Source organism: Phoxinus phoxinus (genome assembly GCF_949152265.1).
Source record: "Phoxinus phoxinus genome assembly, chromosome: 3".
In the NCBI taxonomy this organism is placed as follows: Eukaryota; Metazoa; Chordata; class Actinopteri; order Cypriniformes; family Leuciscidae; genus Phoxinus; species Phoxinus phoxinus.
Genome location: NC_136878.1, coordinates 25,348,596 through 25,363,559, shown reverse-complemented (window position 1 = coordinate 25,363,559; position 14,964 = coordinate 25,348,596). Strand labels below are relative to the sequence as shown.

The 14,964-nt window shown below is 38.6% G+C and overlaps 1 protein-coding gene across 5 annotated transcripts in view; it reads left to right on the top strand.

Moving 5' to 3' along the window:
• The window catches only part of wdfy3 (WD repeat and FYVE domain containing 3), an 82,797-nt gene that overhangs the window by 13,851 nt on the left and 53,982 nt on the right, over positions 1-14,964 (top strand). For all 5 annotated transcript variants that reach the window (XM_079608612.1, XM_079608609.1, XM_079608611.1 and 2 more), the window contains 6 exons: positions 2,292-2,502; positions 4,401-4,524; positions 7,626-7,735; positions 12,567-12,728; positions 12,829-13,021; positions 13,402-13,588. In XM_079608612.1, the coding sequence (XP_079464738.1) occupies positions 2,323-2,502; positions 4,401-4,524; positions 7,626-7,735; positions 12,567-12,728; positions 12,829-13,021; positions 13,402-13,588 (956 nt within the window). In that variant the 5' untranslated portion in view covers positions 2,292-2,322. Of the gene's footprint in view, positions 1-2,291; positions 2,503-4,400; positions 4,525-7,625; positions 7,736-12,566; positions 12,729-12,828; positions 13,022-13,401; positions 13,589-14,964 lie in introns of those variants that run through there.

Below are 14,964 nucleotides of genomic sequence, written 5' to 3'. Positions count from 1 at the left end.
CAAACGCCTGGTAGGGACTACACAACATTCCTCCAGGGTTAGTGACATCACCAACCCTAGAATGTACATAAACCCCGCCCCCTGAACACGATTTATAGATTATCAAAACAATGTGCTAATTAATGACTAGAAGATAACTACACATCAGCTATGCTCACATAAATTCATCAACTAGGCTAACCATTCAGAAATGTCAAGTTGCATTCTACATGTTGTCACTTCTTGAGTCTCTCCATCATTGTCTGACTCTGGTTTGAACATAAAAGGCTAAGCGTTTTTGAAATTTTCAGTGCATGTCTGTGTGAGGTAAAAGGACACAAACTGTTGAAGCTCCGCCCTCTGTGCCGGGAGCACCAGCTCATTTGCATTTAAAGGAACAGACACAAAACGGTGCGTTTTTGCTCACCCTCAAAAAGGGACAATTTTAACATGCTATATACAAATATCTGTGGGGTATTTTGAGCTAAAACTTCACATACTCACTCTCGGGACATCATAGACCTATTTTACATGTTGTGAAAAGGGCATTATACCACCCCTTTAAGGTTTTTCAGGTAGGTCTAACAGTATTCAGGTACATGAACACTACATAAATTGAATGTTTCATTGTATAAATTGAATATAGATTAATTATTCTTGCTATCTTTTGTTCTTTTATTAACATCAATGACAGACAGCAGCAGGATTATTACGTGCTAATGCAGGGATTCAATGTACTGATACACATGTGTTTTCTTTCTATTTCTTTCTACTATTTACGTTCACTTAAGACATCACCCACTGTGTTTGTGAATACTCGCCAAGATGGGCATTTTGACATAATTTTGTGCGTTTCTGACCATTTAACCGCAATAAGCAGCGAAAAGGCACTCAGTTTGGCCCTCGCGAGCTGTTTGAGAGGTGATTTTATGTAGAGCGCACAGAAAACCATGTGTGAGCACTACTTTAAAATAAAAAAAGGCTCGCTTGTACAGACGATGGTGATGTGAAGCCATGTGCGCATTTTGAAAGCGAAAGACAAGATGCAGTAGCGTTGAATCACTCTTGCTGTTTGTGAAATTATGTCTCTCAGAAAGTTTTCAAATGACTTTGATCTGATAATCTGTGTGGATTAATTTGCTCATTCAACCAGCTAATTGAATAGGCCTAAATGTTTGTGGGATTTTCCTGCCTTAAAGGCGAGAACCCTGCAGCGATGCATTGATGCACATACCTGCAATCCTGGGCCATGTGTGGCATTTTAGCAACTTTATAATTGTTCAAGTTTGGTCTGCTTGGATGAATGGACAGTTTTGTATTATTAAACAATTTTACTGAATCACAATGCCATAAAATCTTTCTGGTGGTCTGAGCAGACACCTCAGAATAATAATAATAACCATTTGTTACATGGAATAATATCCAAAAATTCAGGAGCCTGGATACAGTGCAGGTATTTTTAGTTAGATGGATGCAGTTTCCCGCCTTCAAGTGTTGCTGACATTCTCAGTGGCTGTAGATGTCTGCGGTTGTTCCCGTCTAAGAATCTGCTTCAACTCACAGATGTTAAGCTTTTTGCTGAGGGCATTGCTGAAACACAAATGTTTTATAACAGCACCTAACTGGCTCAAGCAAATGTCTGTCAGATACTTGTCCTATTTTCCATGTGCTCGCCAGCTTCAGCAGATGATGTAAAGTTCTTGTGTGGCTTCTTTGTTTTCCCTAAATTCTGCAACCATTACCCAGTTGGATCTGATTCATGACTCACTGTGTGGAGTTTGTCAACACTGTTTGCCCAGGCAGCAATGCTTGATCACAGGAAATAAAATAAGTAAATGATAATATTAATAACTGAAAGAAAACAATTGATACCATTTTTATGAAGTATACCAATAGCCCAGGGGCCTCCTGTCAAGACCTATTTGTGGCACACAAAAAATAGATTGTCTGTATGTACAGTTATATACAAATCTTGTTGCTTTATACTTAGATATTTAAGTTTGCCTTTATCACCGTGTCCTTGAAATGAACCCGAATACTATCTTGGATCCAATTTTGTTTGCATGTCCTGCAGTATTTCTGTACCTGCAGCAGAATCTTCACTAGAGGAACTCAGACAGAAGCAGTTCACTGCATAAAATAAACAGGCTGAATTTGATCTGCAATTTGAAGCTAGCATATCACGTCACATTAGAAGTGGACTTTCACAGTCGACGATCAATTTCCCTGACATCTTGTTATTTTTCCCCCTCCCCTTTTCATTTCCTCCATTTCACAAAACCTCTCTTTTATCTGTGTGTCTGCTCTCTCAGGGCTGGCTTCGGCCTCAAGAAGCCTCTAAAGATGAATATGGTGAAGAGGATCATGGGGAGGCCGCGGCAGGAGGAGTGCAGCCCGCAGGACAACGCGCTGGGACTCATGCACCTGCGCCGCCTCTTCTCCGAGCTCTGCCACCCGCCGCGACACATGACACAAAAGGAGCAGGAGGAGAAGCTCTACATGATGCTGCCTGTTTTCAACCGGGTGAGAGAGAGAGAGAGAGAGAGAGAGAGAGACAGCATCATCACCTAATATGCATCAGGATAATGCGATTTATTTATAAGAGGCGGACTGAATGTAGAAGGATTCACAAAGATGCAGCCTCTCAAGTCAAAATGCATTTAAAGAAGTGACAAGTGTAATAGACACGATTGTATTGCACTGCTAATGCTAAATGTAACCCGCGGTGACTTTTTATTTATTGTTTTGTTGCCATTAACCGTCAATTTAGAGGAGTGACGAGACAACAACAGCAGGACTTGCCTTGCTAACATTTTCACAGGCCCCACCATTAAATAATTATAAATGTTTTTTTTGTTTTTTTGCTGTGTATCTTTATCAGAAAACAATTAAATTCTTATTTATATTCTAAGATTATTATATTATGTTTTTCATTAAATATTCTTTCTGAAAAAGAGAAAAAATTACAACAAATCATTCGTTATAATTGCACTAATAGCTGGAACTTGTAAAGCTATAATATCACTGTGACAGCTTCATAATAATTTTTGCAGTAAGCTTCATAATAATTTTAGCTGAAAATCGAAATTTTTACACTGCTGTTCGCAAGTTTGTGGTCAGTAAGAATCTTCTGGGGGAGAATTGAATGCTTTTATTCAACAAGGGTGCATCAAATTGATCAAAAGTGATAGTAAAGACTTTTATATTGTTGCAGAAAAATTATATCACAAATAAATTCTGCTCTTTTGAACGTTGTATTCATCAAAGAATCCTGAAAAAAATATATCACAATTTAAAAAAAATAATAATATTTAAGTACTCTTTTTAACATTAATAATAAAGAAATATTTCTTGAGCACCAGATCATCATATTAGAATGATTTCTGAAGGATCATGTGACACTAAAGACTGGAGTAATGATGTGAAAATTCAGCTTTGATCACAGAAATAAAATACATTTTAAAATATATTCAAATAGAAAACAGTTATTTTAAATTGTAATATTTCACAATATTACTATTTTTACTATATTTATGATGTATTTCTGATTGAAATGAATGCAGCCTCCTTGAGCATAAGAGACTTCTTTCAAAAACATAAAACAAATCGTACCAACCTTAAACTTGAAAGGTAGTGTACGCCATACTCAGTCAACTGTATGTTGTTTGAAAGCAATAACATTAAAACATTTTCTTCTTTTATTTTTAAATCACTATAGTCTTTTTTTTCTTCAAAACCTGTCATTAAACCAAATTATCCACACTTTGCTTTTGATGTTAACTTGAACAATGAGAAGAAGTGAACCAGCAGTGACTACTTCATTTACAAAGGCTAAGTAGTCGTTATGACATCAAGTGACTCTCACAGGCTGGAGAAGAGCATGATGGTGCTAATCGTCCAGCATTGATTATGCAGAAACACTGCTGATGACCTCATCATTGTGCATGCATTTTGAGAGCACTTGTAGAAGTGGGATGAAACATGCTCTCTATTTACAAAGCTGTCATACTTCATGAACTCTGATAGACCCTTGATATAGCATATCAGAATTATTACTGCAGTGTCTCTCTAGATTTTGATTTCTTCAAACATCAAGAGGACTGACATGATAGATTTAAGCATGGCAGTCTTGCGCCTCTTATGAATGTTTGTGGTTTATACTAATTTGATTGGATACTCGGCCTGTGAGCCAAATGCTGAAGGGCTGTTTTCAGAGCTCCTGTGAATGTCTTATCTTTGCTGCAATGAAAGATGAATAACGCTACAAACCGAGCATACGGCTCTTTAGACATCAAGGGAGCGATTGCTGATTAAATCTCAGCTTTAACTCAACAGGTCCCCATCTTTGTAGAGGGGAAAAAAAGGACTGCATGAAAAGAAGGTTGTTTGAGCTCTGTAAACGGTGTTTGTGTGTGTGACAGGTGTTTGGGAGCGCTCCACCGAGCTCCATGAATGAGAAGTTTTCAGACCTGCTGCAGTTCACTACGCAAGTGTCCAGGTTGATGGTGACTGAGATCAGACGGAGAGCATCTAATAAATCAACAGGTACTTCAACTATCTATGTATTTCCTGATATGTTATACCAACTTTTCCCGATCCAATCAATTCCCGATGGGTAAAAACCATAGACTGTAAAAAAATATGGACATAGTGTCTGTGACGTCACCCGTAGGTTTCTGAAGAGCATTTTTGAAGCCTAAACTGGGCGGAGCCGGCCGTCGCCATCTAAGAAGTTCAAGTTAATGCGCAAGAAATCCGCGCTCATGTGCATTTATTGCATGGACGGAGAAAGCACCGACACCTGCAGGATTTCATCTGACTGTACATAAACATATTATAATCTATCTGTTCCGTAAGAGCAGAACGAGCCTTTATATCTATTGACGTTTTTAAATCTGAAAACTCCAAAAAGCAACGAAATTGTCAGACATCCATTAGTGCATGTTCACAGAGGAAAACAACTGGAATACAGCGCTGGTTGTTCTCTCGAATGATAGCCTACTCGACGACAACGACGAAATCCAAAGACGTGGGCGAAGTAATGTGTATTAAATTGTATGAAATAATCCTGAAAAAAGCACAAACACGGCAGAGATGGCAAGTTCAGCAGCTGGAATTTGCTGAGGTGAAGTGACGGCTAACAGCAGACAAACGGCTAGCATTGACATAAGCGGCAATCCACCTTACTTTCTCACCCTTTTTTTCTCTCATTTAATGCATTAGTTAATTCATAAATCAGCATGTTAAATTGGTTGCAAATTGTAATTCATTTTGATGTTATATAATGAAATATTTCATTTTTTATTTTTAAAAGGGATTTTTAATCACTTTTAAAGTTTTGTGATTTTTAACTTCTTAATTTTTAAGAAGTTTTATCTCTATTAAATATTTGTTTAGAAATTACATAGGCATAAAGTTCGTCAGGATCAACACTCTTATGTCTGTTTATACTAGTGACGTTTTTATAGCCGAAAACCGTAAATAAAATGTATTAAATAAATAGTAAACACTCAAACTGAGTTATACAAACATTTAAATTGCACATAAGGCAGTTTTTATATTCACTTTTTAATAACAGAATGATGGGTTACTGTCTCATTTGTTAACATTAGTTAAAGAGGCTATATGCGTTTTTCTGAAATTTAAACTCGCGACTGACACCTGTGGCCAAAAAACAGAACTGCTCTTCCTTTCTGCTCGCTCGTACGTGCACACTTCACAAGTCATCTGCTGCAAGGAGGTCAGGTCAACATTATGTTTACAGAGGTAAGAACAGTCAAATACATATATTGTTTGAGATAAGTGTTCTGAGTGATCTGAAACGTTTAACATGAACGCGCTTGACGTCACATCCGCAGACAGCGCGGGAAAAATCCGACCCGACAGAAAATAGGAAAAATAGGATACAGGCTTATACGTGCACCCACTGTGAGCAGACAAGGTGTCAGTATGCTCATCAGGAGATGTTTGAGTCATAAATGGTAAAATAAAAAGGCTATTGTTTCGTTTATTTTGGGGAAAAAGTTCCATATAGCCCCTTTAATGCATTAACTAACACAAACTAACAATGAACAATATATTTTTTACAGCATTTATTATCCTTTGTTAACATTAGCTAATTTTTGTTCACTGTGCTTTAACTAATGTTAACAGACACATCTTTTAATCTTAAAAATTTATTAGTAAATGCTGAGATTAATTAAGATTAGTAAATGCTGTAGAACTATTGTTCATTGTTAGTTCATGTTGGTTAATGTTAACTAATGAAATCTTATGTTTCTACTACAATTTTTTGTTGAAATGTAATAACTTAATTTTGGTGCATCATTTGTTTATACGTGCTTTATATTGTACCTGTGCGTTTTTGCTTTAAAGGACAAGTTCGGTATTTTACACTTAAAGCCCTGATTACAGATCGTATCTGATGAAATATAACGGTTAAGATTAAAATTTGGACACATGCTCCTGTCCCGAGAATTTTAGTTTTATTTAGCTTTCCCCCCCCACCCCCCACAATGGTTGTCTATGTGCACTGGCAGATTCCTTCCTAAAACACATTAAACTTTCGTTTACAAAGACGTGAAACTCACCGAGTGGTCAGGGGTGTTCACTGATACGGTCCCAAAAAAAAAAACGCTGAAAAAGATGCTTTCCAACAGGTTTTATCGTAGTGTTTGTCCACCTCCATTGACTTGTATTGAATGTGCTGTGTGAGGTACGTTATTCCTCCGCCGCTTCTTCTTCTGCTTCTTCTGTGTATTAAATGAAATGCCAGCGGTTTGCTTGCAATCGGCAAAGGTGCATTATCGCCACCAACTGGTGTCTATTATTCAAGCTCTCAACGGAAGAATCTGGGTGTGACGCGTTTGGCAAAATAGGTCCACAAACGCTAAATAAAACTAAAATTCTCGGGACAGGAGCATGTGTCCAAATTTTAATCTTAACCGTTCTATTTCATCAGATACGATCTGTAAACAGGGCTTTAAGTGTAAAATACCGAACTTGTCCTTTAATAGCTGTGTTTATGACTGAAGACTGGGCTTGGTCTCCGAGTTACTCTGCTGTCCACACACTGTGTTGGCAGATTGTCTTGGCACATGATGTACAGTAATGTTTATTTTTGGTGATGTAATCTGCATATGCTGCATAGATTCACAAAACCCAGACCGAGCATATCATGAAACGAGTATTTTGCTTAAGCGTTTTAGTTGGTTTTATACCATCTATTAAACATCTTGTGTTTAACGCTGGCTTTTTTTTCAAACTGTAGTCATAGTACTGATGCTACAAAAAGCATAACGTTGTATTTATTCTGTATGTCAAATTTATTGTATTTTTAATGACTATGGATTTTACAAAATGATATGATTACATATTGTTGGAGCAGAAAATAATATTCTTCTGAGTAAATCTTGTCCTTTGTGAATTCACTGGGGTGTCACAGTATTGCATCTCAAAATGAGGCAGCAATGGATGAATGAGAAACGAAACCGCCTGCATGTCATCACCTCTAATTGACTCCGCGTCCTTCCCCAGATGAGGCCAGTCACACACAAGCTGACGTGTGAAAATGGATTTGATCCACATGCACAGACTGTTAAACGCGTCAGTGATTCTGTTTGTGTGTGTGTGTGCTCCTCCCACAGAGGCGGCCAGCAGAGCCATTGTCCAGTTTCTGGAGGTAAATCAGAGCGAGGAGGCGAGTCGTGGCTGGATGCTTCTGAACACCATCAACCTGCTGGCCTCCTCAGGACAGGTCTGTATGTTTAATGTGCATCAGATGAAACAATCACAAGATGCATGAAACGTGAAAACATATTTGATTAGCACTATAGAAAAATATATACAGATACTGTTTTTTTTTTTTTTAGAGAAGTCTGTATTGTTCACCATGGCTAAATATATTTAATCAAAATACAGTAAAAACTGTAATATTGTGAAATATTATTACAATTTAAAATAACTTTTATTTATAGTTGAAAATATTTTAAAATGTGAATTGTTCCTGTAATGGCAAGGCTGAATTTTCAGCACCATTACTTCAGTCTTCAGTGTCACATGATCAGTCTAATATGCTGATTTAGTGCTCAAGAAACAATTCTTATTTTCAATGTTGAAAATAGTCGTGCTGCTGAATCTTTTTTTGGTAGAAACTGTGATCATTTTTTTCAGGATTTTTTGATGAATAGAGTTAAAAAGAACAGTTTTTATTCAGCCATTATTTTCCTTTTATTCTGGCATTACATGGCTTACCCACCCACATCGCTTGGATTCCAGTGTACATTTACCCACATTTTGTCTTTCTAGAAAACAAAACAAAACGTTTTCTTAGAACTTTATGTGAATTCTTTTGATAAAATATAATCTCACCTGGGCACAGGTGCATTGAAGCTACAATTATCATCAAGCCAATCTCTGCAGGTTAAGAGGTGAATAGGTAAAAAGTGAATAGTTCACCCAGAAATATATATTTTTTTCATTATTTACTCGCCCTCATGTTGTTCCAAACCTGTTCCAAACCTGTATGAGTTTCTTTCCTCTGTTGAACACACACAAAATTGTATATTTTAAAGAATGTTTGTAACCAGACAGTTGACGGTAGCTATTGACTTCCGTAGTATTTTTTATCCTACTATGGAAGCCAATAGCTAACGTCAAATGTTTGATTACCAACATTCTTTAAAATATTTGTTTTGTGTTCAACAGAAGAAAGAAACTCATACAGGTTTGGAACAACAAAACAATGTTTAGTGTATGATACCCTAGTATTGATGCCTAGTGTTTTCAAATCTGTTCAGAGTTGAAAAGTCATGTAGTGTATTCCAGTCTTAAGCAGAACAGTTCATCAGAGTGATCTCTGCCACCTCCTCCAATTCAGCTTGATCAATGGGGGTCCAACTAGTGACAATGGAAAACTAGGCATCGGCTTGGTGTGCCACATCCTTCAAAGTTTTCATCTACCAAATTTTTCTTTTGAGGACCCGTCCTTGTCCCGTGGTGTATGAAAAAGATAAACAGCATTGTGTTTGGGAATCAGCCATTCTAGGTTGGGCTTTCAGCACCCATCAATTGTCCATACTAGAAAAAGGTGTAATTTGTTGAACGTGTGCATGGTAGTTTCACAGCTGAACAAGTCCTCTTATCTAAAGTTACACAAGTCTCTGTTTTCAGGGATGGACACTGTCTTTTCTTAGACTGAGAGACTGGAGAACCGTGTGGAGGCCGGAAGGACTAGTTGAAATTTCCTTAATTATGTTTTTAGTCAATTTTGGACATGACCAAGAGCAGGAGAGAGGAGGAATACTCACTCTATAGTGAAAGATGGCTTCTCCAACAATGCTTGCACAAGTCTTGGCTTCCCCACTGCTGGTGGGGCGATGTAAGGATGGTGTCATGGAGGACCCGTTTCTCAAGCTGTTGATTTCTCAAGCCTGCAGAGCTTGAGGCCATGACTGCCAAGTCATGGGTCACTTTATGAAGGCCTGCCCTGTTTGAAGGGGACTTTGTGAAAAGGTGTGGACAGTTGCACTCTACATAAATGATCTCCAATTGCTAGTTGTTTTTCTCTCCCTGAAGCACTTCCTCTCTGTACTGAGTGGCCAACGTGTTGCGATCAAACACACAATATTCCTGTCATGTCATTCATTAGATGAGGAAGGACTGATCCTCCTCTCATCAAAAGCTCTTCAGAAGTATTTCTAGCTTTTGATGTCAGTCACCTTAGAGGTGCAGATTTCCTGTCCAGGGGAGGTCATTGTGTCAGGGAGAGTTGACTAAGTGCGCAAAGGGTGTCTCAGATTTTGGAGCACTTTGGAAATGCCAATGTAGATTTTATGCATAACAAAGAGAATATATAATATCTGGTGAAGTCTATTCATTAGCAGCTAGTGTTTTTCTATATCTTTTGCAGTGCATTGTGGGGGCTACAGTATATCCATGTCACGTAGTAGGAAATGGTTTCCGACTATGTGTGCTTACTCTGTAACAAGGGCATGGTTACATCATTGGCAGAGTATCATTACATCTGTGGATGTCCCATAGTCATGTGTTGTATTGACTGAATGGGAATGTTGTTACTACTGTTCCCACAAGAATGGAAGCCCTTCTAGTTAGATCCTTTATGAAAAGCGCTGTGGCAGTACCATGGTACAGCGACAGTCATGATATTCACATGGTACATTTCTTATTATTATCAGTGTTAAATAGTCAGTGTTATCATTTGCGCTGTTTAACATTTTTGTGAAGACCATGAAATTTATTTTTCAGGATTCTTTGAATAGAAAGTTCAAAACAAGAGTGTTTATTTGAAAGCGAAATATTTTTGTATTTTATGGATCCTTGCTGAATAAAAGTATTAACTTCAAGGAAAAAAGTCTTACTGACATAAACCTTTGAACGGTGGTGTAACATGCTATTATAATTAGACATTTATGTTCATGTCTCCTTGTGATTTTAAGGTTATTTTTCTGCAGTGTTAGTTGTTTGTTTTTCTATTTTAATAAAGTAGGATCTCATTAATTGGCTTAAGTTTAGCCAACACTCCAATCTTCCTCAAGTCTGTGGTTAGCCACAGTTCTAATATTTATTTTGGTTAATATAATCCTTAAGGGTAATTTACCTCGATAACATTTCAAAAAGAACTTGTGCACAACAATATGGAATGCAGAAATGTAGATTTCCTGTGGCCTTTCTCTTACTCACACTGTCTATTTGAACCCTCTTTTTGCTTTACGTGGAAAACATAATGAAAACACTTTCTTGTGTTAATGTTGATATCTCATTGCTGCTCTTTGAAGTACATAATACACTTTTCCACCATCTAAATGCAGACCGCTCGAAATGCTTATCCAAGTGATTTGGCACAATTTAGGGCTTGTGATAAAACAGAGGATGAGCTTGAATTAATTGCATGATTTTCTTTCCAGGCAGTAGTCTGGTTTTGAGAGGTGAAACATGTTGAAACATGAGGGGTGAAATATGTTTGTATTCCAAGCTGTGAGTTGGAGACAAAAACTGGTGCTCTTGGCAACACCCCCCGCCCCTCGGAAACAACAAAGGTCTTTTCTTTTCTCTCTGTAAGGACGCCCTTCATGCTCTACATTCCCAATGCACCCTCATTTCACCCTCACGGATGCCGTCTCTTGTCTCGTCTTTCCCCCCCTCTTGCATTGATGCCTGTGAGAAATCCTCCTGCTCTTTCCCTCTTCTATTGGTGTTTTTCTGTCTGACATCATCGTTAATGTACACTGACTTGACTTCACACCGTCTGCTAGCGTAAACTACCACAGAGCAAGCTATACCAAGCCTTGACCATCTACCATAACAGGGGCTTTATGGAGTCCAACTGTGGATCTTACATATGGATAGTTTGGCTAGGAGGCATTATTAGTGTAACCTGCCTTCATTTTTCTTCAAAAACTCTTATTTGAATGTAAAAGGCCATTAATTTTACTAAAAAGTTTAGAAATTAAAAATGTTACTAAAATTTTACTTGTTTTGACGGAGAGAGTGGTTTGGTTGGGTTTATTTTTTGTTCACGTAGTGTTTCCTGGAATGAAAATGCAGAAGTAATGAGTCTCTTCTGTTTTCCTGTCTCATTCTTATGAAAGCAGTGGATGTAATGGAACCTCCATTAAAGTTTGGCACTGCTGGGGATCTTTGGCCTTGTCTTAAGACCCATTCACACCAATAAAGTTAACTATAATAACTACCCTATTGTTCCAAACATTAAAAAAAATAAAAAAAATAATACTTTTATTCAACATTAAATTGATAATCAATAAAAAAAATATCTGTTTCAAATAAATGCTGTTCTTTTTATTTTTTTATTCATCCTGAAAAATATGTACGATTATTTATTTCCACCAAAATATTGACCACAACTGCTTTCAACATTGACAAAAATGAGAAGTGTTTCTTTTAATAATATCCATTTCTGATCTATTGTGAGGAGACATGTTTTTGTGTGGTAGCCTGTGCACACACTGGATCTGCAATGAAAAATGTGTTTGGGCTATACATGTGTGAGAGAGAGAATCATTGGCTAGATTGAGCTAAATCCTATATAACTTCCTGACTTGCCTTAAAAGCGTCTGATGGGATTTGATCCTCTCGCTTCAGTGTTTCATTGGCACTGGTAACAGGATCCTGCTGTGATTAGTGTCAGGTGACATGGCAGGGGAAAGTGAAGCTCTGACCCACCTGCAGCATTTGCTTTCAGTCACGTCCACCTGAGCCGCTTTAGAGCAGAGTGAGGATGATGATGTCACTGGCCTACCATATATGGTTATCAGGGTTTCACCTGAGACCCAAAACTGTGTAGTGAGATGCTAAACAACAAAAAACAAACAAGACTTATGTCCTCTAGCTCTTCATCAATTCACCTAGTTTATTGTGGATTTAGACAAAGTTTTGTAATTGAGCATTTACAAATCCGTTCACAAGTTTGGGGTCAGTTAGATCTGTTACCAGAATTGTGAAATATTAAACAGTTTGCCAGTTATTTGCATTAGTCCGTGCTTGAATGGAGAAAAAAACATGATTGCTCATCATCTGAATTTGAATCCCTCCCATCCCCTTCTCTGCAGAAAACTGTGGACTGTATGACCACCATGTCGGTGCCCTCGACGCTGGTCAAATGCCTATATTTGTTTTTTGACCTGCCCCACATGCCCGAGGTTCCTGCCGCCACCCAGACCGAGGTTCCTCTGGGCGACCGCAGAGCTCTTCTACAGAAAGTCTTTGTCCAGGTCTGTCTGTCTTTAGGAACAGCATTTTCTCCACAAAAATACCCATAAAAGATGCACTTTGACACCAACCGTGACTTTCTCTTCTGGTTGCTCTGCTCAGATCTTAGTGAAGCTGTGCAGTTTCGTGTCTCCGGCAGAGGAGCTGGCCCAGAAGGATGATCTACAGCTGCTCTTCAGTGCCATCACCTCCTGGTGTCCCCCCCACAACCTACCTTGGAGGAAGAGCGCGGGAGAGGTGCTCACCACCATCTCCAGACACGGCCTCAGCGTCAATGTCGTCAAGTACATCCACGGTGATGATTTAACTACCAACTTCTTCCACTGTGGTTCTCTGCCTTTGCTGTGCATGGATGCATAACACTGAGAATGTTTTACTGCTGGCATCTTATGAACCCTAGTAACATTTTAACCTTACATAACCATTTAACTGTCACTATTGTGCGTTTAGTGTTTTTAGAGGTCAGTGTCTGGTGGTTGCATGCGCTCTTGTATGAAATTGCTTTGCAATTAATTGAGAAGCATTCAAATTTCAGCCCTTAAGAGTCTAATATAAAAAACTTTCTTTCTAATGCCACCTTTAAAGTATGTGAATGTTTTTAGACAAAATGTATTGGTTTATGGCAAAAAAGTGCTTAGAAATTCACAATCAACTTGACACTATTTGTTCTTGCAGAGAAAGAGTGCTTGTCGACGTGCATCCAGAACATGCAGCAGTCAGATGACCTCTCTCCTCTGGAGATTGTGGAGATGTTTGCTGGGCTCTCCTGTTTCTTGAAGGACTCCAGTGATGTCTCTCAGATACTGCTGGATGACTTCCGCATGTGTCAGGGCTACACCTTCCTCATAGATCTTATGATCAGGTAATTATTTATTGCTCATTTAAATCTTCAGGGTTTAAATGTGAAGGGTAATGTGCGGTCATTGTCTAAAAATAAACCCAGACAGGAAGATGGTTATTTTGCAGTAATGATCAGATGACTGTACATTATCCCTCTTATTACATGGCTCCTTACCAAATATATCTATATTCCATGTACACTACAGTTCAAACTTTTTAGGGTTGGTAAGATTTTTAATAAGTCTCTTATAATGAGAGATTCACTGAAGAAGGCTGATTGCTGAATCGTTTTATTGATCTATATGTGCTTTTTTTGTTGCATAATAAAAAATATATTAAAAAAAAAACAATAATTCATAAAGAAGACACAAGTGAGTGCAGATCTTATATTTTTCATTTGGAAATAAGTCTCTTATGCAATAAATACAATAAAAACTGTAATCTTGTAAAACATTTTTACAATTTAAAATGACTACGGTAATAGTTTTTTTTCAGGACTCTTTAAAGTTCCTAAGACCAGTATTTGTTTGAAATGGAAATATATTGTTAATTGATAATTGTCTTCAATGTCTCTTTTGATCAATTTAATGGTTCCTTGATAAAGAAAAGGATTGATAAAAAAATTATAATAATACTGATCCTAAACTTTTAAACTAGTGTTTTTGAGTTGTTATCTTTCTTGTAGGTTTACTTAAAGGGTTTGCTTAACAGTATAGTTTACCGCAGCATCGCGTGGCGGTCGGGGACAGTGCCTCTGGGATGGCAGACCGGGGTGGTGGTCCCTCTTTTTAAGAAGGGGGACCGGAGGGTGTGCTCCAACTACAGGGGGATCACACTTCTCAGCCTCCCTGGGAAAGTCTATGCCAGGGTACTGGAGAGGAGAATACGGCCGATAGTAGAACCTCGGATACAGGAGGAACAGTGCGGTTTTCGTCCGGGCCGTGGAACACTGGACCAGCTCTATACCCTCTCCAGGGTGCTGGAGGGTTCATGGGAGTTTGCCCAACCAATCCACATGTGCTTTGTGGATTTGGAGAAGGCATTCGACTGTGTCCCTCGTGGCGGCCTGTGGAGGGTGCTCCGGGAGTATGGGGTCCGGGGTCCTTTGCTAAGGGCTGTCCGGTCCCTGTACGACCGAAGCAGGAGCTTGGTTCGCATTGCCGGCAGTAAGTCAGACTTCTTCCTGGTGCATGTTGGACTCCGGCAGGGCTGCCCTTTGTCGCCGGTTCTGTTCATAATTTTTATGGACAGAATTTCTAGGCGCAGCCAGGGGCCGGAGGGTGTCGGGTTTGGGAACAACACGATTTCGTCTCTGCTCTTTGCGGATGATGTTGTCGTGTTGGCCCCTTCAGACCAGGAACTTCAGCATGCACTGGGACGGTTTGCAGCCGAGTGTGA